Raw genomic sequence first — 24,002 nt, forward strand, 5'->3', positions numbered from 1 at the left:
CGGAGGCTGAGGGGTGACCATATAGAGGTTTACAAAATTATGAGGGACATGGATAGGATAAATATACAAAGTCTTTTCCCTGGAGTCGGGGAGTCCAGAACTAGAGGTAATAGGTTTAGGGTGAGAGGGGAAAGATATAAAAGAGACCTAAGGGGCAACCTTTTCATGCAGAGGGTGGTATGTGTATGGAATGAGCTGCCAGAGGATGTGGTGGAGGCTAGTACAATTGCAACATTTAAGAGGCATTTGGATGGGTATATGAATAGGAAGGGTTTGGCAGGATATGGGCTGGGTGCTGGCAGGTGGGACTAGATTGGGTTGGGATATCTGGTCGGCATGGATGGGTTGGACCGAAGGGTCTGTTTCCATGCTGTACATCTCTGACTCTATGACTAGTGGTCATCGTATCAACTGTGCCCCTTAGACGACGGAATCTGCTTTGCATCTCTGGAAGGAGTTCTTCAGGGAGTATATGACTGAGGAAAATTCCTGCGATAACATATGCTGTGGCCAATTACAGGGAAATTCTTAACAGTTACTGTAGTTCGACCTTTCTCCTTCCTTTAAGATGGTGATGAGTGCTCTGGTTGTGGGCAAGGGTGAACCAAAGAGGTATATATCCTGCAAGGAGAGTCTCTGAGGTTGGGAGAAAATGAAAACTGTGGATGTTGGAGAGTCAGAGTTGATAAAAGTATAATGCTGGAAAAGGCACAGCAGGCCAGGCAGCATCTGAAGAGCAAGAGAGTCAACATTTTGGATATAACTCTTCTTTAAGACTGGGGAAGAGGAAGGAGGCTAGGAAATAAATGGAGGAGGTAGGGAAAAAAGAAAGGTAGGTGGGCAAAGGTAGGAGGTAATGTTGAAGGTTGGTGGGAAGTATGGAGCGGATAGGTAGGAAGGAAGATGGACAGGTAGGTCAGGTCAAGAGAGCGGAGGTGAGTCAGAAGGTTGGATCTGGGCTGGGGTTAGGTAGAGAGATTTGGAATCTGGTGATTTCAATGTTGAGGCTGTGTGGTTGTCAGCACCCGAGGCAGAAGATGAGATGTTCCTCTTCCAGTTTGCGGGTGTTGTTGTTTAGGATCTGGAGGAGGCCCAGAATGTACATGTCATGGGGGAGTGGAAGGGGGTGTTGAAGTGGATGTCCACAGGAAGGTGGGGTTGGTTGGTGCATTGATTATCTCATTAAATCTGAGTCTCTGAGATTGACAACTAGCTTGCTTCTGTTGGGGAAGCCAACTACTTCACCTGACCTACCTTTCCCGAAGAAGGTATACCTGACATCTTGTTCCTTGACCTTGCCTTCCTCTGGCCTGTTGAGCATTGCATCAGGTGGCAATGCCAATGTTGAAAAGACTGAACTCCTAGGCAACAATAGCTGTGCAATGATTCACTCTGTTGCTATTAGATTTCATCACAAATGTTTTGATGCTTCAGGTTCTGTTACAACCCTATTTACTGTATCTTGGGTCTCAAACTCAGAATGGAATTTAACAATGACAGTGTTTACCACAGCAGACTCCATGACATTTTTCCCCAAGGATAATAGCTCCTGAACATATGTAGACTTGAACCAGGATTCCACATTCACTTGCAAGGAATTCATTACCTTAAGTTGTCATAGCCCATGTGGGAAAGTGCATTGATATTTGAGACCCACTAAAAATAGGGTCATCACAGTAGTGAACGAATTAATTAATTATTCAAAGTTCCCAAGTTTGCCTGTCTAATGGACATGAGTTAACAGAAAACACTGGCCAGATTTCTATACTTATTAAGAAACGATTATTAATTACAAATAAATCAATTTTAACCACAGGAATACAAAATATGGACTTGAAACTCTAGTAACTTAAGCTTTATCCCTTCTTAATCCCGACAGTCACATGCAGACGGACACAGACATGATGAGTGTAGGGAAAATACTGGGGAAATACAGTTTAAGAGCACCAGTTCACAGGTTCAGTGAGATATCCCTTTTGTTCCTGCTGAACTCTGATTTCCTTATTTTAAGATCCTTTTAGTTCTCTGAAGACAGTGGTTGATTGATACATTAATTGTCCAATCTTTCAGTCTCTAGTTAAAGGCAACAGTGTATGATAAATGATGAGGGGGAATAGCTAGCTATCTTCCAGCTGTTGGTTACTTCACTGCAGAGAGAGAAAAAGAAAAGGATATTATTTCTTGCAGCCTGGAGATCGTCTGCTTCTGTCTTGTTTGCATGCACTCTTGTCAAACTGTCCATGATCTAATCAGAGGGCTATTGTTATGCTAATAACTCCTGGTCTTCAGAACGAGTCCTAATTGAAAACCCAATCAGCAATCTGTCTCTGGGCAAAATTTGGTTTACACACACAGTCAAGGTACCATTGGCTCTAAGCCATGTTTGAACAAAGCAATAGTGTAAATATTACTCAGTGTTTCAGGAACTTCTTTTTAAAAGTGCAACAACTCAGTCATTGGTTTGAATCGTCCTTTTCCCATTTTATTCCAAGATCAAAATTAAATAGAAATTAAAAATGCTATCTTTACACAGTAATTTAAAGTTCTCTTGGATCCTAGTTAGTTGATTATTCCTTTGTTGATTGCTTTAAACTGGTCTCTCCCCTTTGCAAGCTCCCTCTACCTTTATGCAAACTTTTTCATTCCACTCCAACCTCTTTAGAAGTGTCCTTCTTCCAATAAATCTCCCTTACAGTGGTCCCCCATTCTCCTTTTCTTTCCCCAGTACCCTCAGCACAGTACACCCTTACCTTCCCCTTGCTGATGGCCTCACTGCAGATCCAGCAGATAGAACTTCTGAATCTGACAAAACATCCTTCTTTGATCAGAAAAACTCATCCACATAAGCCAAGGGTGGCTTGAGGCTGTCTGTGTTTCCCGCCTTCCTCCTATCACAGCTCTTCCACCTCCCACTGCTCCCAGATCTTAGCTCTTGGACCTTGGCTCTCCACCTTTGGCTTCCTACTCTCTGTGATTCTATCACTGCTGGCACCTCTTTACCAAGCCATTCACTGTGGCTCCAACCAAAGGCTGTTACTGTACTCTTTCTGTTGGTAGACCCATCCCCGAAGCATGCATGAGGAGAACCAGCCAGTGATTGGAGGAGCATCTCTTCCACATTTTCTTCCATTCTATTGGTTTGGGTGACTTTTGTCTGATTGGCCACCCCATGAGTGAATTTTCATTGGTGATTTAGATACTTATGGGGGTGATCCATCTATCACTCATCTGTACCTTTGTCATTGCTTTGCGCTCATCCTTTTCCAGCTGCAGCACTCGATGATCTCACCTTTTTTATCTAATCTCAACCAGTCTCAGTTTCCCCAAAGTCCGAAGTTTCTATTTCATTTTCAGTTTTGGTTTTAACTTTAGACTTAATGGAAACCTGAATGCCCCGTTTCTTTACCAATAAGGGTCTGATACCAACAATGCAAACTTTGAGACCATTTATAATCACAACCTTTTCAAGGACAAAAAGATGGATAATTAGAGATGGACAATAAATACTAACCATGCCAGCAATGCCAATGTCTTATGAATACATTTTTTTTCAAAAGAATAATTGAGCATTTTAAACACATGGTCAGTATGAGGTTGAATTGAATTGTAGTCTGACAGGAGTCAGCCTATTCAGCAGAGGAAATAAAGTGAAGAAGACGAACCTTGTTGATCTTTATCAACATGATATAAACCATCAACTTCTACATTGCTTTGAACATCAATTTGTTTAGGATAATTATAACAGTTACTACTGAACATTGGTGATGATAAACCTTAACTCTATTACAGACTGTAATAAAATTAATCCTTCTCTTGACTACCATAATCCCATGTTTTTCTGTTGTTAGTCACTGTAAACTTTGCCTTCATTATTAACTGATATAAACTCTATTTTATAATAAGTTGCCATAAAATCTATTTCAGTTCGACTTGCTATAAACTCTACTTCTGTCACCAAATACAATAAGTGCTGCATATGCCTGAACTGCAATAAACTTTATGTTTGTCACGTTTCCATAACTATATTAATACAGTGCACAGGAATTGTTATTAGCTCTAATCTTCCTTGCTCATACACCAACTGAGATCACATTTGAAGGCAAGAAGGAAAGCAACACTAACTATCTTTGAGAAAGATGAATCCTTCTGTTAGACTGACATGTTTATTATACAACAAAAAATAAATTTAGATCCTCGTAACACCTGCTCAAGTATGATTTTCTTTGTTTTTCTGACAAGGACTCTTAAAATTCGGAGAAGTTGTTTGCTTGCAGTATAAAACTGCCATTGAAATAAAGTTATATGGATTATAAAGCAAATTCTGCCAATTTAGGCCATTGCATATACTTCACAAAGTGGGCTTAAATAAAATTCTGTCCTGTTGACTCTAAAAGTTTATAGGTATTGTACTTAATTGAGCTTCAGTTTATTGGCTGCTGTAACAGCATTCTGTTGATGTCTACTGGAAGTAGTTATAGTGAATCCATACGCATTATCTCCCCAAGCCAGATTGAACAGTCAGTGCTTTGTTTGCAAGAATCACTGAGCATGTACTCATTTCTTTGCGAAATTGATCTGTACAGCAATTTGTGCTGAACCCTTTTTTCCCCAAACAGGCACACATTGACATTTTCCAAAGACAAGACAGTGACTTAGCTATATTTTTCAAAAAGTAATGCATTGTTGAACAATGCAGGTTTTTTAAACTGCCTTCAGAATACCAACTGAAGAAAATTTAACCCAAATGATTAAAGTGTCGTCAATTAAAATAGTTAATCTTTGACATACAAGGTGTTAAAAATATGCTATCTTCATGAATTTCTCCAATGTAATCTGCTATTTTGTTGCCATGATTTCACTGCAGTGAAGAAGTTAATTCACTGTGTAGAAGACAGAGACACACTGTGGAGGGGATAGTGCAAGACTCCATTATTGAGCTGAGCACAGCTGCAGTAGCCTTGAATAGTACCCAGTATAGGCAGCACGAGAAAGTAAGCACAAATATGCAACAGCACAGTGTATCACAATTTCTAATACATTATATTTGGATGCTGAACAAGTGTAAAGTCAGCAATTTGCCTCTGTATATTGCATGTTTTCTTGTACAGGGTGAAGGTCAGCAATGGGAGCAGTTATTTATGCAATATAGTCTCAGCTGGCTTTAGAGATTTTTTTTAAAAAACCAGTTGTAATACACCATTATGAATTGGATATGATAAGGGTCATAAAAATAAACTATTTCCTCTTTTGGAGTTTGGCCCTGCAGCTTCATCCTTTTGGAGGAGTGAATTCCAGTTTATTTTTATAATTAATTCGCAAGATGTATGCCTCATTGGTTAGGGCAGCATTTATTATCCATTTGTAGTGACCCTCAAGAAGGTGGAGGTGATCTTTGGCCTTGAACTGCTGCACTCCATGGGTGGGATAGGGTATTGTAGGTACGTCCACAGTACCATTAAGAAGGGAAATCCAGGCTGGTGATTCAGCAATGGTGAAGGAATGGTGATATATTTCCAGGTCAGGATGGCATGTGGTTTGGAGGTGAATTTGCTGATGGTGGTGCTCCAATGTAGCTGCTGCTCACATTCAGTTAAGTGGTAAAGGTCATGGATTTGTAAATTGCTATCGGAGGAGCCTTGGTGAGCTGATGCTGTGCAGATGGTAAACACTGTCTGTATGCATGCAGACTCTTAAATCACATTGATCCTAATCGCATCTCATCTTTCATCTAGAAGAAAATATGCTAATTTATTATTCTCTGATCCAAAGTGAATGACCTCATGCTTCCAAATGATCAATACCACTTTGCCCTAATTTTCCTACTTAGGTCATCAGTCCGCATCCCTTTATAAATTTCTGAAATAACTCCATAGAGGCCAGGATCCCATAACTAAGTTACCCTTTATTTACATGTGGAGAATCTTTGACACTGATCCAGCTCCCTCAGACGAGCTCTCAGAGTAAACAGAACCTCTAACACTCCTGTTTATTTATTTAGTTATTTTTCTTTTACCCCCACACTACCGCGGTAGTGCTTATTTTTCGCCAGCACCCATGTTGTGTGTGTGCAGGTGTGAGACACAGTGAAAGACACAAGGTGCGCGAATCTTTATTCGGTTTCCACCACCAGGAAGAAAGGAAACATCCGAGTGGCCAGTGACAAGCAGTGCCCTTCACATCAAAGGGCAATGCTGTGTGATCAAACACACTCCTGTTTATATCTGTCAGCCAGGGCTCCCTGTTAGGACCAGATTAACAGCTCCACTCAGGGAGCACATATTCTATGAGGTCCACCTGGCTGACATCATTACAATCACTGCACTTTCTCCTCCCAGCTACATAGCTTTCTGACTTCGATAGCAACGATAATGTGTAGCATCAACCAGCAGTAGATCAGGTCAGGTTTGAGGGTCAGCCTTACTACTTTTCTGCCTTCATTTATATTCAATCAAAGAGTTTCCAGGCAGATCACTGGCAAATTGACATCATTTTCTTGCAGCTATGCCCCTCAGTAGGACAAGGGTTGATGCTTGGGAGCAGTGAGTGACAGTGATTTTGAGGTTCCAAGTCCTCCTGAATCCACAATCAGGTTAAAGAAAATGAATCTTACCTTTTTGATGAGGTCCTCGAGGAATCCCTGTCATGACCACTAGTAAAATACAAGGCAAACTTTGTTATCCTGAACTTAGCCAACCTAATGATAACTGTGTTCAATGTCACTGGTTTACAGAATCGATCTGCAATTCGGCTTTAAATCCTCATTAAGATAAGCACCAAATATTTGTTTTAGTTGCATAGGACATCAACAAAATGACACCTGCAAACTTAGCAGTGTGTGCAACTCTTGTGGAGATAGGTTCCAGGCTAATCTACTTTACCTCTGAAAAAGAAACAAAAAAGCATATCATTTCTTGACCTTAATGTCAACTGCAAACCTGATTAAATAGCTCTTCATAACTTCATAAAAGTCATTCAAATGTATGTTGCGTAAAACTCAGTCTTCAGTACCAATCTCCAGAGAACACCACTTGTCACATCTCATCAATCAGAGATTATTCTATTTATCTCTACTCCCTGTCTGCTACCTTCCAATAAATTATCAACCCACTTCACAAGTTTGCTTCCAGTTCTGTGTTCTTTCATTTTTGTCTCGTTATCTCAGAACCATAGCAGATACCTCAAAACATTAACTAAATAAGTCAGACAGGATCTATCCAAAAAACAAAAAAACATTTATACTGACTCTCTTTGATACAGGACATAATTATCTAAGTGATAGTTTACTTAATCTGAGAAACACGGAATAATTTATGATCCAAAAAAAAGCATGTTTGGTAACAAAAGATCCATCCATCCTAATCCTATTTTCCTGGTTTTATAGATATAGATAATACATTCCAGTATTTTTCCAAAATTTGTATGAAATGGGCGATTACCTGGTTGCGTCTATGGAGAGAAAAATGCTGTTAGCGTTTCAAGTTGATAATCTTCAGCAGAACAGATTGTGATTGCCACTGAGGGCTTTGGAGGCCAAGTCATTCTATGTATTTCAGACAGCGATAGATAGGTTCTTGATTAATAAGGGGAACAAGGGTTATGGGGACAAGGCAGAGAATGGGTTTGAGAAAATATTGGTGGAGCAGACTTGCTGGGCCGACTGGCCTAATTCTGCTCCAAATCTTATGGTCTTCTGGCTTTATGGTTTTGTATTGGCTTCAAGGATAGAAATAAGAAGCTTATATACCTTAGGTGGATAGGAACAACTGGGTTTACATTTCTGTGCTTATTGTGTAGTTAATGATCATAAGGAATGGATTGGCTGTACATTATGAAAGTGACATGATTTTTACTTCCATTGATTTTGTTGGATTCAGGTGTATTCTACAACATTCTGCCAGATTACTACTGACACAAAGAGGATATAACTTGAACTACTGTTTTCCATTAATTCTTGAAAATAATTGGGTATTTTTCCTGGTTTACCCATCTGACAATTATCCTTTAATCAACAGCACCAGAAAAAGTTGACTAACTGTTCATTTCTCCCATTGGTGTATCTGGGACTTTGTGGCGACCAATATGCAGACAGCAATTACCTGCGTAACAACACTGACAGCATTCTGTTAGTAATTAATTCATAATAAAGTGCTTTGCAATATCCTGGGGATATGCTGCGTGCTATATACATATGCGATCTTTTATTTTCAAATTAATAAAAGAAAGTGTTTGAATTTATGTATTAATTCTCAGCAATGGAAAGAAAAATCTTCAACGATATTGCTCCTTTTTTAGCAATATTCCAGTTCTTTTCCATCAAGCGACTGTTTCTTGCATTTTGTGAACTCAGGATGGTCCACTGGGGTTCCAATTCAATGAAGTACACTTGAAGTGTGGTCACTGCTTTAAACTAAGGATAAGCAGTAATTTACATACACGGTATCCCAAAGAATAACATTGATAAATGACATAGCCATAAAGTCATACAGTATGGCAATAGAGCCTTTGGTCCAGCTAGTCCATGCTGAACATAATCCCAAACTAAACTAGTCCCACTTGCCTGCTCCTGGCCAATATTCCACCAAACCTTTCTTATTCATGTACCTATCCAAATGTCTTTTAAACATTGTAATTGTAGCCAAATCCACCACTTCCTCAGGAAGTTCATTCCACAAGCGAACCACCCTCTGTGTAAAGAATTTGCCCCTTGTGTCTTTTTTAAACCTCTCTCCTCTCATCTTAAAAATGTGCCCCCTTGAAATTCTCCATCCGAGGGAAAAGACAACTATCATCAACTCTATCTATACAACTTGAGGTAGTGTTGATGATGGTTTGGTAGTCCCGGTTATGGGAGATAAATGCGGGGAAGAAAGTTTAGAGAATTTTCTCTCATTTCTTTGAAGCCTCCCCTTTCATCTGACATGCCCATTTTAATTAACATCCCATCTATAAAAGGCAGCACTCCAACAGTACCATGTCCCTTCAGTACTGAACTTGAGCATTTGCCTGGATAACGTGTGAACCATTCTCTATGATGTGGAGGTGCCAGAGTTGGACTGGGGTGGACAAGGTCAGAATTCCAATGAACCAGGCTGTAATCCAACAGGTTTATTTGAAATCACAACTTTCATAGCATTGCCCCTTCATCAGGTGAAGGGCTGACTCTCCGAAAGCATGCAATTTCAAATAAATGTGTTGGATTATAGTCTGGTGTCATCTGAATTCTGACCGAAACCAGTGTCTGGAGGGGACTTTGAGCCTACAGACTTCAAGCTCTGAGATGAGGATTTTACCACTGAGCCAAGGCTGACATCATTTCATTCAAAACTGATGTAAATTAGCATGTTTAAGCTCTAGAATCATCAATCAATGAGAATGAACCAAATAGTTACATAAAATATTAAAAAGAAATAAAAATTAGGTGATGTGTTTTGTTTCACATCAAATCTATTTTAATAAATGTGTTACACTAAATGAAGTCTGTTTTCATTTCGTAGGTAAAGATAATCAATGCAAAGATTCACTTTGTTATATGTTTCTAAATTTTAAATAGGAACAATCAGGCAGAATTTTATTGATCCCCTGTGGATGGTTTTGCAGGAAGGTGTGAGTCAGAGCAAAGGTGACATTCCCTAGTTGGCCTTCCTGCTCACTCCTGGCCTGTGTGCAATATTAAATTGGGTGGCGGGGTGGGGAGCGGTGTTGGGGGGTGGTGGGAGTGGGATGGGGAAGGAAGACTGAGGGTAGAATTCAGGGCCAGCGATGAAGCCCTGCAGCTTCCTCTACTCTGTTGACCTTGTTGAATCAAGCAGTTGGCACATGAAAGGTTTAATTGGCACCTTAAAATAAACTCTGAGACATTAGGTTATAAAGATCTGCCTCTGGGACAAGCTGACCAATGGTACAAGGTGTGTTGTACAGCCTCCAATGTTAGCTTGTTGAGTTTACTGAATGCTTTAGAAGCAGTCATGTGGACTAACTCTGAGGTTGAATCTGATTTCCCAAAAGACACAATCATGTATTTTAGTTGTAAAGTAACTAGCTACTATGTTGTAAACCTTTACTGTTAATTAAGCACATCTTCTATCATTGAGCCTTTCTTCAGCTGAAAAGTTTATGTGGGCATCTTTCCCCATCAGTAACATAGACTGATACCAATGCAAAGGATTGGTGTTTGCAACTCTATCCAGGACAGTTCAGGTGGATGGCCATTTCACTATTAGAGGCACCTCCCTTAAACACCCCCTTTCTGGCATCCCCTCCCCTACGAGATCCCAAGTTTTGCCCCTTGCAGGTGCTCCTGACCCCTCTTCCCCGCCTACATGCCCCACTTTCCCAACTAAGGCACCAGCCTGCACCTCCGCCAGAGCCCTCACCCCACCCCCCCACCCCTGGAGTTAACCTCCCCTTGCTGCTGTGAGACGCCCCTGTATTTAGCTGATCCTGGACTCCAAGATTTAGAACGGGGGCACTGCCTGTCACCACCCCATTCCAGTCCTTGCCACGGCTGCCATTTTCAAACCACCGTGCTGGCCTCTCCAGGAGGAACATTAAGTGACTGTGGAGCTGCTGCACTCAGGGGACAAGAGCAAAGCCTGCCATCCGAAAAACTTCTGCCTGTGAAATCAAAATAAATGGCAGTCACTCATGTGTATGTGGTGTTTACAATGCTCCAATCCACTCTCCTGTATAGCTCTGAGGTGAAAAGTTTGAAAGAATCTGCCACAGAACATTTCCCAAGCTCATCATTGAATTTCCATTTCCTTTCCAGTGTGTAGCTCCACTTGTGGGTTTGAAATCCATTCCTTTGGTTTTCTATTTGTGTTCCGTGAACCATGAAAACTGCTGTCAGCTGTAGAAAAGGAACATTTTGTGAAGAAGTTGTGATTGTTTGTGCGCTGGTATTAACCTGACCATCCTTTTAGGCTTTTTTTTTACAGCCAACAGCTGCTGTAGCTACTAACATTTTTTTTAAATTTACAATTTGAAAGGTATCTTATTCAGTTCCTTTGTTGCCTTCTTTTCCCAGGACCACTGCAGCAAGTTTTATTTTCCAGTCAGAAAATCATTCATCCGTGTTTTTCTTTCTTCTCTTCTCCATGCACATCTCTTATGCTTCATTGCAGAAATCCAAAATATCAACCTACGAAAAGATGTGGGCCTTCATGAGTAGCAGACAACAGACTGCGCTTGTCAAAAATAATGAAGAAGGAATCCAGCGTGTCTTAACCACAGATTATGCCTTGCTAATGGAGTCAACGACCATTGAGTTTGTCACGCAGAGAAACTGCAACTTGACACAGATTGGAGGCCTCATAGATTCCAAAGCTTATGGAGTTGGCACTCCCATGGGTATGTAATACAGCTGACGTGGCCTCTGGAAATTAATCAGAAAGCCAGTAAAATTAAAACTGACCTGCCACTGAATCTCATTAGCTATTTGTACAAACATTATTTACCATAAGCTTTTTTAATGCTGTAATGCATCAAAAAGGACTTAAGACTATGTTTCTGCAGGAAGGCTTTATAATGATAATTCTTGTTATTAATTTTGCACTCAAAAAACTACTCATAATTTAACCTAAAGACTAATGATTTTTTTTTCTGCACATTGTGGTTTACAAATGCTTTTTCTTTACCCAATGAAAATAGAAGTGTGTGGTGTTATCAAAGTCAGAAAATTCTAATGGTGTATATTTCTACATTTGGGAATATGTGATGTGGAATAGGGTATCTTGTAATTCTGCTTCTTAAGTATTGTCAGAGTTAATAAATACCTCCGAGAAATTTGTTTGATATCAAATTTATGATCCCCTTTAAAATTATGCATTTTTTTATATTGAGGAAACAGGCCATGCATCTAACTTAAATTTGGGCCAATGTATCAATTCTAGGAATTGGATAGCACTATTTTAGACGAGTGTGGGGGTTCATGATTTGCAACCAGCCTGCACTCATTTGGATTGAGTTGCGCAACATGCAATTTTGGAACACAAATCCCATCCGAATGATGGCAATGTTTGTGCGCAGTGTCTGTAGCTCCAAACCAACCTGGAGCCTCCACATGCAGCAGCATTTGGCCATGTCATTTGTAGACTTGGTGGTAGGGACAACCTGATCTTCTTAAATAAAACTGAAAGAACTGCGGATCAGTAAATCAAAACAAAATCAGAAACTGCATGAAAAGCATTATGTCTGACAGCATCTGTGAAGGGAAATCAGAGTTAACATCCATTGACCCTTCTTCTGAGCGTTTCCAACAATTTCTGATCTGGTCTTCCTAAAGGCAGGCTGTACCTTTAAAGGAAACCTGCACAAAAATATGGCTGCAATGTAACTTGTTCAAGCGTTAACAGTAGATCAAAGGGAGAGTTCTATAGTTAAGGATGTGGTGCTCGAGGCAGGAGTCCAGTGGGGTGCTCTTTTGCTCAGGTCATGCATTACCTCAATAAAATAATTCATTTATTTGAGATAAAATTCCATTTGAGCAATACTTCCACTACCTTTGCTCTAAGGCAGCTTGTCTTTATATCCAGCCTTGAATGAGACATAATTGCTGCCAATTACAATTGGGAGAACTTCCCTCAGTTTCTTTGACTTATGGCAGATACTCCAATGCCTTGCTGCTGGCCCTCTTTCTGGCTAGTGTCCCAGGCTATATCCCTGATTTTTGAAATTGATTTTGATTCTTTCATTTTTTGTAATATTGTTCACCTCTGTCCTTTCCTTAGCCAATAAGACATCAAAATCATCACTTATTCATCTGTCACATCCATGTTCAACTATTCACAATTCCCTTTGATTGACCTTCACACCTCCATCCTCCATAAATTCCTCACTGACCTATGTTAGTTGGTTGTGCCCGAGTGCTTCAATTTTAAATCCATGTAGTTGTGCTTGAATCCTCAAAACACTGGCCCTCCATATCCTTGAAACCTTCTTGATTGCCACCACACTGAGCACCCAGTGAGAACCTGTCCATTTCTTTGACTCAATCTTCTTAATAGAATCCCTACAGTGTAGAAACATGCCCTACGGCCCCATCAAGTCCACACCGACCATCCGAAGAGTAACCCACCCAGACCCATTCCATTATTAGTCTACATTTACCCCAGACTAATGCACATAACCTATACATCCCTGAACACTATGGACAAATTAGATTAGATTCCCCACAGTGTGGAAACAGGCCCTCTAGCCCAACAAGTCCACACCGACCCTCCGAAGAGTAACCCACCCAGACTCATTTCCCTCTGACTAATGCACCTAGCACTATGGGCAATTTAGCATGTCCAATTCACCTGGCTTGCACATCTTTGGATGGTAGGGGGAAAACGGAGCATCCAGAAGAAGTCCACGCAGATACGGGGACAATGTGCAAACTCCACACAGACAGTTGCCCAAGGCTGAAATTGAACCTGGGACTGGTTCTGTGCTGTGAGGCAGCAGTGCTGATCACTGAGCCACGTGGCTAATTCACCTAACCTGCACACCTGGTGCATCAAATTTTTGATTTATCTCACTACTTGATGACCATGGCTCCATTAACTTTGGTTCCACATTCTGCAAATCCCTCTCTTCACCTTTGCTCAGAAAGGTGAACTGAAAATACCCAATTCAGCCTTTGGTTAAGCCTTCTCAGATCTGTTTTTTATTGATGACATTGCTCCGGTAAAACCTCTATCAAGAATCTTTGAAATTCTTTCTACCAGTAAGTGATAAATCAATATTCTTACTGGAATTAGGCAGAAAAAGACTTTCGGGAATTTATGAACTTTATATGTTAGTTCAACCATCAGTTTTCACTTGTCCATTAATGGCCCTTTCCCTGTGCAGAGGCCAAACCCTAGGAGGGAAGAATTTCGTCCTTTCTTTAAAAGAAAATAAACTTACCATCAAATTAACAAAACACTCAATCAGTATGTAATTAACAATAAAATTTCTGTTTCTTTTGCATCAACCTGTTATGACACACCTCTACAACAAGTGAGATTTGAACCCAGATCCTCCAGGTTTGAAGTAGGGCCACTATCATTGTGCCACAACTCAGTCTTAAATATAGAAGTCCAATGAGCAACATTCACTCTTTGCAGCTGATCTGTTTGAGTCTAAGCAGGTCACACATTTCTAACTCTGACACTTGCATGTTGAAATTGATCTCCACATCGGTGAGACTCAGAGAGAGCAGAGGCAAGAACTCAGAGGTTTGGAGAGAGCAAGGGATGGCATGGACATAAGCTAGGATCTTAGAAATATGATGAGGTGCAGAAGAATCTAATTGTTAACATTGAAAGATCACTTCTAAGACATATGGGGAAGGCATCAGGGAAATAACTCAACTCATCAGATTTGTACATAGGAAGTACATTAGTTTATTGTGTTTTGGCTCATACCAAATTATTTTTTAAAAGTAATCTAACTTTCCCAGTTATCTTTCCTGTTTTTCCGCCCTTTCATTGGGTTTGAGGTCTTCACCCATGTTGCTGTCAAACCAGCTACAAACACAACACTAAAATGAATCAAAGAGCTGGGAATGCTGGAGAGTTGAAAGAAACAAAAACAGAAATTGTTGGAGAAACTCAGCAGGTCTGGCAGTATCTGTGGAGAGAAAACAGAGTTAACATTTTGAGTCCTGTGACATTACTTTGGAAGTAGTGAGGGAAAGCTGGTATTTAGGCAGTTGGTTTTGGTGGTGTGGGCAACAGGAGCATTGGTGGAGAGGATTGGGTGGGTGGGGGGAAAGGAGTGAGTGGATTGGTGGACATAGAGCCCAAATGGAGAGTGAAAAATGGGGTAGGCAGACAAAGGGATCCTTTGTAATAAGCCAGGGAAGAAGAAAAGCTGGATGGGTGACAATGAAAAGTTGAAAATAGGCTTTTTGTGCTGATAGCAACCCATTTCATGACAGGCCTGGGTTGTGGGGGGTAGGTAATAGACAAGGAAGGAAGTGTTTATACTCTGAAATTGTTAAGCCTGACATTGAATTCAAAAGCCTTTAAAGAAATGGGTTGCTTTCAGCATAGTCAACTCATTTTCAACTACTTATAGTCCATTACCACCTATCTAGCTTTGTTTCTTGGCAAAAATGAGGACTGCAGATACTGGAAATCAGAGTTTAGATCAGAGTGGTGCTGGAAAAGCACAGCAGGTCAGGCAGCATCCGAGGAGCAGGAAAATCGACGTTTCGGGCAAAAGCCCTTCATCAGGTTTGCTTCTTCCCTGGCCTGCTGACAATGATCCCTTTGGCTGTTTACCCCCTTTTTTCGCTTTCTCACAGCGGGCTCCACCTCCACCTATCTGCTCACTTGTTCTCCACCTCCCCATCATCATAAATACGAAGTTGACTAGCTGCTTCTGGTTCTGAAGAAGGGTCACTGGACCTGAAATCATAACACTGTTTTCTCTCCACAGATACTGCCAGACTTGCATGTTTCTCCAATAACCTAGACCTAGAGTTTTACCCCTGAGGTGGCTGCTTAGAGCCTGGAGATATTATGGCTTGCCACACACACATTTGGAAAAAAGTGGCTTGAATTATGGAACCTTCATTCTGGGGATAGGGTGTAGGATATGTATGGAATAGAGTTGGCTTACTACCCTGCAGTTCAGAGACAGCCACAGAAACTGCCAAGTGCTACTCATCACATTTCATCCTTATCCTGGCTTTGTATTCAATATCCAACATAAACCTATCTCAAGAGCTTGCCACAATGAAATAACATAAATTTGTCAATAGTTGTTACTGCCTTCACTGTAAAAAAAAATTCCTTATTCAGAAAGAATCTATTAAATATATTTAATTCACTCAAGCATGTAATCCCTTACTAAAATTAACATTTATATTCTAATTCCACATTAAACATGGCTGTTTCAGGCAGGAGATGGCAAGATGTACCCCTCCTTTTCCCAACTATCGACAAACCATGGATAGATGTATTTTAAAGAAACATTATTTTAAACCATTAATTTATCCTGTGAATGCCATAATTGTTCAGATCAAAAATGGCAGATTTTCTTATACTTTTTTTTTAAAGACACATGTTTGTTATCCAGCACTCAAATATATTTGCAATTTCATTTACTCACTCATTTATTTAAATATACACATTCAAGAAGATATTGGGATTTCACAAAGGCAATGTGTCCCTCGATCTTAAAATTAGCTGTCGCACTTGCTTCTCCTGAGGTTAAGTGTTGAAACGTTGCAAGCTGCTATTCCTTTTCAATCCACTGAATAATTAGAGTCTGGAGATTTATGAAGATAAATCTGCAGTTCTTTATTGCTTGAAGTTGCAAGTGTTGCTTGCTTCATTCTACTTTGTTATGCAGTTGAACCCCTGCATTGAAACCTGCTCTGTTTACTTCAGATAGGTAAAGGCCAACTCAGCTTGTCTGCACGATCATGGTTCTCAGGTAGCATCATGTTCCTTCTTTGCTGCAAAAATTGTGCATTCTGAAATGCCTTGAATCAGAAAGCTAGTTTGTGTCATGTTACCAGAGTGTCTGCTCATAAATGGTGTGTGAGTTTCACTTTTTACACCTACCATTAGGATAAAAGAAGATATTTTCACATCCATTTTTTGAAAAAATCCAATTCAAAGCTAAAATGTCTAATGGTTGCAATATGAACAACCTTAATTATTTAGAGAGGGCAGCAATTAGTTCATAGAAAAATTGTTACATTTTAATAAAGTTAAAAACCACACAACACCAGGTTATACTCCAACAGATTTATTTGGAAGCAATAGCTTTCAGAGTACTGCTCCTTCATCAGGTAGCTTTGGGACAGGATTAGAATTTATAGCAAACAATTACAGTGTCATGCAACTGAAATGATACATTGAACAAACCTAGATTGTTTAAATGACTCTAAGTCTTTCTTCTTTTAGAATGGGTTGCAGGTTTCGGTTCATTAATATGTAAATCACAGTACCTCTTTTAATCACTTTGCGAGATAACTTAAGGTTTTATAAAAAAAAGTGACATCTCAGCTTAGACAATGCATTAAAGGTGTGAGGTTAGAGTCTGTCTGTATCCCAATCTTGAATTAGACTGGTTCTATTTCCAAAGTAGGAATTTATAAAATATTCCATGGCTTGACTGCCTGCATTGACTGCCTGCAGGTTGTGCGCTTTTTGAGCAAAATAGAGTGTATCTGCAAACACAATTCTGCAAATGCAAGTTCACCCCTTAGACCTATTTGTGTATGTGTGTGTCTGCATGAAAGAGAGAGTGTGAGTGTGAGTGTGTGCATGTGAGTGTTTGCGTGTGCGTGTGAGTGTGACTACATATGAAAGTGTGTGTCTGTTTGCATGTGTGCATGCTTGGTAAAGTGTGTGTGTGTGTGTGTGATGGAGTATAAGCCGGTAAGAGGGTGTGTGCTTGTTTGTGAGTGTGGGTGTGTATATAAGTGTGTATGAGAGAGGGGCTGTGTGTGTGTGTGAGTATGTAAGATTGTGTGTGTGTATGCGAGAGTGTATAGTGTAGTAGGGTCACCTGTTGTGTGACATGAACCCAAGGTCCAGTTGAGGCCATCTCCATGGGTTCTGAACTTGGCTAACAGCCTATGCTCAGCCACTCTGCACTCAAATGCACACTTAACCAAGCAGGGACACACACAAACACATACACTCCCATGTGCACTCACATTTGCACGCACACTCTCACATGCACACACTCACATGCGCACAGTCACACTCACACTCTCTCTCGCTCTCTCTCACACACACACACACACACACACACACACACACACACACACACACACAGAGGCACACACACACATAAGTCTATGGGGTGAATTTGCATTTGCAGAATTGTATTTGCAGATGCATTCTATTTTGCTCAAAAAGTGCACAACCTGCAGACAGTCAATGCAAGCAGTCAGTCCATGTAATATTTTATAAATTCCTACTTTGGAAATAGAACCAGTCTGACTCAAGACTGGGATATAGACAGACTCTAACACACACCTTTAATGCACTGTCTGAGCTGAGATGTCACCTTTTTTTCAAAAACCTTAAGTTATCTCGAGAATGTGACTTAAAAGGAGTTCTGTGATTTACATGTTAATGAACCGAAACCTGCAACCCATTCTAGAAGATGAAAGACTTAACAGCGATCTAGTTTGTTCAATATATTGTTTCAATTGCATGACACTGTAATCTTTTGCTATAAATTCTGTGTCTTATGATCCTGTCCCACAGCTACCTGAATGAAGGAACAGTGCTCTGAAAGCTATTGCTTCCAAATAAACCTGTTGGACAAAAACCTGGTGTTGTGTGAATTTTAACTTTGTCCACTCCAGTTCAACACCGGCTCCTCGTGGGCGGTACGGTGGCACAGTGGTTAGCACTGCTGCCTCACAGCGCCAGAGTCCGGGTTCAATTCCCGCCTCAGGCGACTGACTGTGTGGAGTTTGCACGTTCTCCCTGTGTCTGCGTGGGTTTGCTCTGGATGCTCCGGTTTCCTCCCACAGTCCAAAGATGTGCAGGTCAGGTGAATTGGCTATGCTAAATTGCCCGTAGTGTTAGGTAAGGGGTACATGTAGGGGTATGGGTAGGTTGCGCTTCGGCGGGGCGGTGTGGACTTGTTGGGCCGAAGGGCCTGTTTCCACACTGTAAGTAATCTAATCTAATCCTCCATATTTGAATAACTTCTCAAAGCTATTGTTCATATTTTCATGACTAATCCAGGAAAGAAACTTAGTTCAAGGGATTTATTCAGTTATATATCGACAGGAAAGAAAAGAAAATATGACTTTGCGACTCCATTTTGTTCACAGAAAAGTGTTCATTCTCAACTCTGTTTTAAGGTGGTGTCCATCTTGAATTTATACACCATGTGTGAGTGTAGTTGTTTAGTGGCTCTTGGGGCTATCCAACTGTGAAGTTACTCAACACTGAGTTCAAATGGTCTAGCTGAATTGTGCCCCTATTATCCCCATTGTCACAAATAGGATGTGTCAGAAATGGGCAGGCGAAAGCAGCGGTGGAGGGGTGTACTTCAGTTCTTGGCTCCGATTTTGGATATGCTGCACTCTTCATGAACATCTCGGCAACCTGTCTACTTTGGGTAATTTTAGCCTCAATCAGAAGGTGATGGGTCAATCAGAAAGCTCGTTCTTCTCTAGAAGCATGCATATTTGCTTGTACTTTTAATTGTGGAATTATGCATTAATGTTGAAAACATGCCCAATTTGTTTTCATGCCTTCTACATTTATTCTATAGCTCCTTCTGATAATGATGATTGTTTAGATCCAGTTAATTCAGGAAAAAAAAATTAGTCACTTGCTCAGTTCACAACCACCTTCTCAAGGGCAACTAGGGATGAGTGATAAGTGTTGGCCCAGCCAGTGAAGCCCATATGAATTAAGTGAATGAATTATAAAGTAAACTTTTTTTTATTTCTCATTAAATTGCACAGCAATTTGGGCAGAGTATGGAAGAAAATTTCAGTGCACACAGAAAAATTGATGTAGATAAATACATAGGAGGGCTTTTAAATTAAATTTTGTAGATCTTTTTATGTTCACACGTATCATTCTATAATGAGGGAACGCATGAAAACACCATAGAAATGAAGCCATCCTATCATACCCTGAGTTGCTGGAAGGATTCTATTAAAGATAAGGCACTGTCGTTTCCATATTTTACTTTGCGAGACTTCTGGCAGTGTTTTTTTTTTGCAAAGAAGTGAATGCAGAGTTATAAAACTGAGCACTACCAGTCAGGCCAAACAAGTGACATGTGTGTTTTCTTGAATGTAACTTGATTTCAAACAATCATCTTTGTGAGAAGGAGCTACAGATTAATTAAAGGCCCCATCTCTGAGACAAAGAGAAAAGCAATTCTCTGTCATTTTCAGGATTAAATATAAATGCAAAAAGGGGACTTGGAAAGTCCCCATGCAGGCTAAACTGAAGAGTGAAAGATGCTCCACTGCATTGCAGAGATGCTGAGTGTAACGTGAACATTAGAAATGAATCATATTTAAGCCCATAAGGTGCACAGAACCCGATGAGGATTTTATCTAAACTGTTTTTTCTGACTTGACACAGGTTAAAAAAAACTTCTTACTTGAGGTAGGGAGAGAGAGCCATTTGGTTGTATAAGAGATATTATGTATCAATGACTATTGAACAAGATGCTTGCTCAGTTCTGAAGAACTCTTCATACCACTATAGGCGTTTTAGGTTTAAATTCCTCTATTTGCTGCAATAGCCCTTGAGGATACAGTCAGTCAAACCATAAAGGACAGTGTCCAGACAATCATTTCCAAACACAGTATGATTCAGCTTTGATTCAATATTCACCACCACTAACGCTTCACAGACTGCAGCACTGAACAAATGTTAAGAGAAGTGCTCACAGAGTGAAATATTACAAATGTCTCACTGTATCAAGAACTATTATTCTGTACTTTCAACCTGGCCTGCTCAATGCTGTTGATGGAACAAAAGACCTTATTTTATTAGACCTCCCTAACTCTCACTGACTCATACTACTGTCAAAAACATGCAGTCATGAATTATTTATCCTCGATGCAAAGGTTACACTCCAAACTATAATTCATCAAAACAAGATGCTCATATTATTTGTAGATATTTGCAGGAACAAAGGGCTGCAAAATAACATGAGTATCCTATTATAACATTTAATGATATGTAGCACAATATTGAACTAACAGTAATTAATCTCTCAGATTGTGATAACTGATGGCTACAGACGACTGCCAATTGAGAGAGTTCAAGCCATTGTTTCATTTGTTGAAGTTAAAGTAATGTCAAAATATTGTCTCTGATGTCATCTCAGAGGTCAGTAAGTGGTTTGGGTGAGACAGTTCTGCAGTCAGGGTCTGATCATATTTCACCTCCCTGCCTCCCAGCCACAATCCGCCAGAGTAAGATACTGGCTGGATGTTACACAGAGAAGCCTTTGCTACCTGACCACAGCCAAGGAGTAAAGAGGAGGGAAGCGGAGGTTGTGAGTTGGAAGAAGAATCGAGACGTGAGGAGGGATTTGAAGTATAGATTGGGAGCTCAAGATCCAGAGAAGAAGGAGATTGCAAGGCCAATGACGATGATCGGAAATGTTGTTGGGGTGGGTGTATCAGAATGATCTGTATGGGAATCAAAAAGGCTGGAGACAGGGAGCTGGAAGGGTTGGGAAGAAACTGGAAGAATTGGGGGTGTTTGACCATGGAGTTCAGGGATGGGTAAATGCAGCAGCTAAGCTGCATTGGCAGGTAAATGTAAAGGCACTTGCCTCCAGGGTCTAGACATCCAGTATCCATTAGCTGTAAGAAACCTAGCTGGCTGAGGTTAAATTTATAAATTTGGTAAATTTATAAGCAAGCAATCTCATTGGAATTTTTTTATGCTTGTTCATGGATATGGACATTGTTGGCTACCCCTAAATCCCAGAGGGTAGTTAAGGGTCAATGATATTGCTGTGTCTCTGGAGTCACATACAGAACAGAAGTTCCCTTCACTAAAGGATAGTAGTGACTCAAATGGGTCTTTCCGACAATCAACAATGGTTTCATGGTCATCATTAGACTTTCAACTTCAGATTTTTGTTGGATTCAAATTCCATCACTTACTATGGCAGGATTCAAATCCTGGTCCTCAGAGTATTACCCAGCTCTCTAGATTAGTAGTCGAGCAATAATACCACTCACTCATTGCCTCCCTTATGAGGTGACCAGACTGTTTTCTGTGAGCAGGCTATCCACCCCTCATGCCACCTCCATTAAATGTGAAAGTAGGCAGTTTGGTCCCAAATTCCAGATTTTTAACATGTTTTACATCCCAGTTATTTTTGTGAGTTAGAGTTCCTTCATTAAGTTCCACATTGCTGATGGAGGGCTTTTCCGGCACCATACTCTTCGACTCTGATCTCCAGCATCTGTAGTCCTCACTTTCTCCTACATCTGTGTCAGTAAACTTTGTTCATTTTGTGTGACCAGCAAGTGAGTATACAATGTAGTCAGTGAGCTGTAAATTAATAAAGCTCATGCAGTCCTTTTTTAATCTATATGATTCAAGTTAAAGTAGATCAGCAGCTAATCTTTTTTTTAACCTTGTTAAGGTCAGTTTATTACAAGCTATTGCTGAAGATTTCTTAAAAATAAACAAATAGAACTCAATAAAAAATTACAAAGTAAATCAAATATGGAAACAACAAAAATATTTATAAAGAAACATTCCCAAGAAATCTCTGCAGGACAAGGTCTTTTCACTGGGGTAGGGTACTCCAGAACTAGAGGGCGTAGGTTTAGGGTGTAAGGGGAAACATTTAAAAGGGACCTAAGGGGCAAATGTTTCACACAGAGGATGGTGCGTGTACGGAATGAGCAGCCAGAGGAAGTGGTGGAGGCTGGTACAATTACAACATTTAAAAGGCATCTGGATGGATATATGAATAAGAAGGGTTTAGTGGGATATGGGCCAAGTCCTGGCAAATGGGACTAGATTAGATTAGGATATCTGGTCGGCATGAATGAGGTGGATCAAAGGGTCTGTTTCTGTGCTGTACATCACTATGACTCCATGACTCCATTGTTATGACCACAGCTGATATAATTACTGGACAACTCAGATCCCAGAATGAAACCTGGCTGATAGATCATAATTTGATTTGACTTGGTGATATTGAGATGTTTCTTACAAAAATATAAATAATGTAAATTTTGTTTTAACAGTAAAACAAGAGTATTTTGCAAAAGAAATGAAGAAAGATTGAATGAATCATTCTATGAACTTATAGGACAATTTAAAAGAGCCTTAAACAAGTAATTAAAAAATCTCTTTAATCCTAAAGTACTCCTTTAGAAATACCTTAAAGAGAACCCTTCTACGGTACCCAACATCAATTCTGTTCATAGGCATATTGTCCGCATGCCTGTCACGAGACTCCCCAAATGAGTGCTGTCTCCTAACTCACAATGGTAGGCGATCAGTAGGAGGGTAGAGGAAATGCTACCAGCACACCCTGAAAGCCTCCCTAACATGTGGAAATCACTTGGCCGAGAATGCACAAATTGGAGATGAATCAACCACGAAGGCACCAACCATTTTGAACAACACTGAGTAGAGCATGTGGAGGCCAAATGCAAGCAGCAAAAAGATCATTCTGAATCCAAGACATCCCATCACCAACCTCTTTAAACAGCAGCGCCCCCCCCCCACCACCCCAGGTGTGGCTGAGTCTGCAGCTGCAGGATTGGACAATATAACCACTGAAGAACCAGCATCCCCACCCCTGACCCTGGAGTACAAGCAAGTCATAGAGTCATAGAGATGTACAGCATGGAACAGACCCTTCAGTCCAACTCATCCATGCTGACCAGATATCTTAATCTAATCTAGTCCCATTTGCCAGCACTTAGCCCATATCCCACTAAACCCTTCCTATTCATTTACCCATCTCCATGCCTTTTAAATGTTGTAATTGTACCAGCCTCCACCACTTCCTCTGGCAGCTCATTCCATACACGCACAACCCTCTGTGTGAAAAGGTTGCCTTTTCGGTCCCTTTTAAATTTTTCCCCTCTCACCATAAACCTCTGCTGTCAAATTCTACACTCCCCTACCCCAGGGAAAATACCTTGCCTATTTATCCTATCCATGTCCCTCTTAACTTTATAAACCTCTATAAGGTCACCCCTCAGTCTCCGACGCTCTAGGGAAAACAGCCCCAGCCTATTCAGCCGCTCCCTATAGCTCAAATCCTCCATCCTGGCAATGGTCATCCTTGATCCTGAGAATGATAAGAAAATAGTCCTATGCTCCTTGACTGTAAGTTGACTCTAATACTTGCCAATACACCAAGCATTTTATTGTACAAACCACTTGTCTTCTTCCATTGGCTGCCTTATTGAAGTAGATATGCTGCAAAACACATTTGAAACTTTACTGTTTGGCACCTCCTCTGTCCTGGGCTTCTGCCCTGTCAGCACACCATGCCCAGATTACATCTTTATGCCATTTTCCAAATTGTGC

At 40.5% G+C, this 24,002-nt stretch overlaps 1 protein-coding gene across 8 annotated transcripts in view; it reads left to right on the plus strand.

Moving 5' to 3' along the window:
* The window catches only part of LOC122548404 (glutamate receptor ionotropic, kainate 2), a 442,113-nt gene that overhangs the window by 397,791 nt on the left and 20,320 nt on the right, over window positions 1-24,002 (plus strand). For all 8 annotated transcript variants that reach the window (XM_043687010.1, XM_043687014.1, XM_043687017.1 and 5 more), the window contains one exon: window positions 11,124-11,349. In XM_043687010.1, coding sequence (XP_043542945.1) covers window positions 11,124-11,349 — 226 coding nt within the window. The remainder of the gene's footprint in view (window positions 1-11,123; window positions 11,350-24,002) is intronic.

This window comes from Chiloscyllium plagiosum, chromosome 3 (genome assembly GCF_004010195.1).
Source record: "Chiloscyllium plagiosum isolate BGI_BamShark_2017 chromosome 3, ASM401019v2, whole genome shotgun sequence".
NCBI lineage: Eukaryota > Metazoa > Chordata > Chondrichthyes > Orectolobiformes > Hemiscylliidae > Chiloscyllium > Chiloscyllium plagiosum.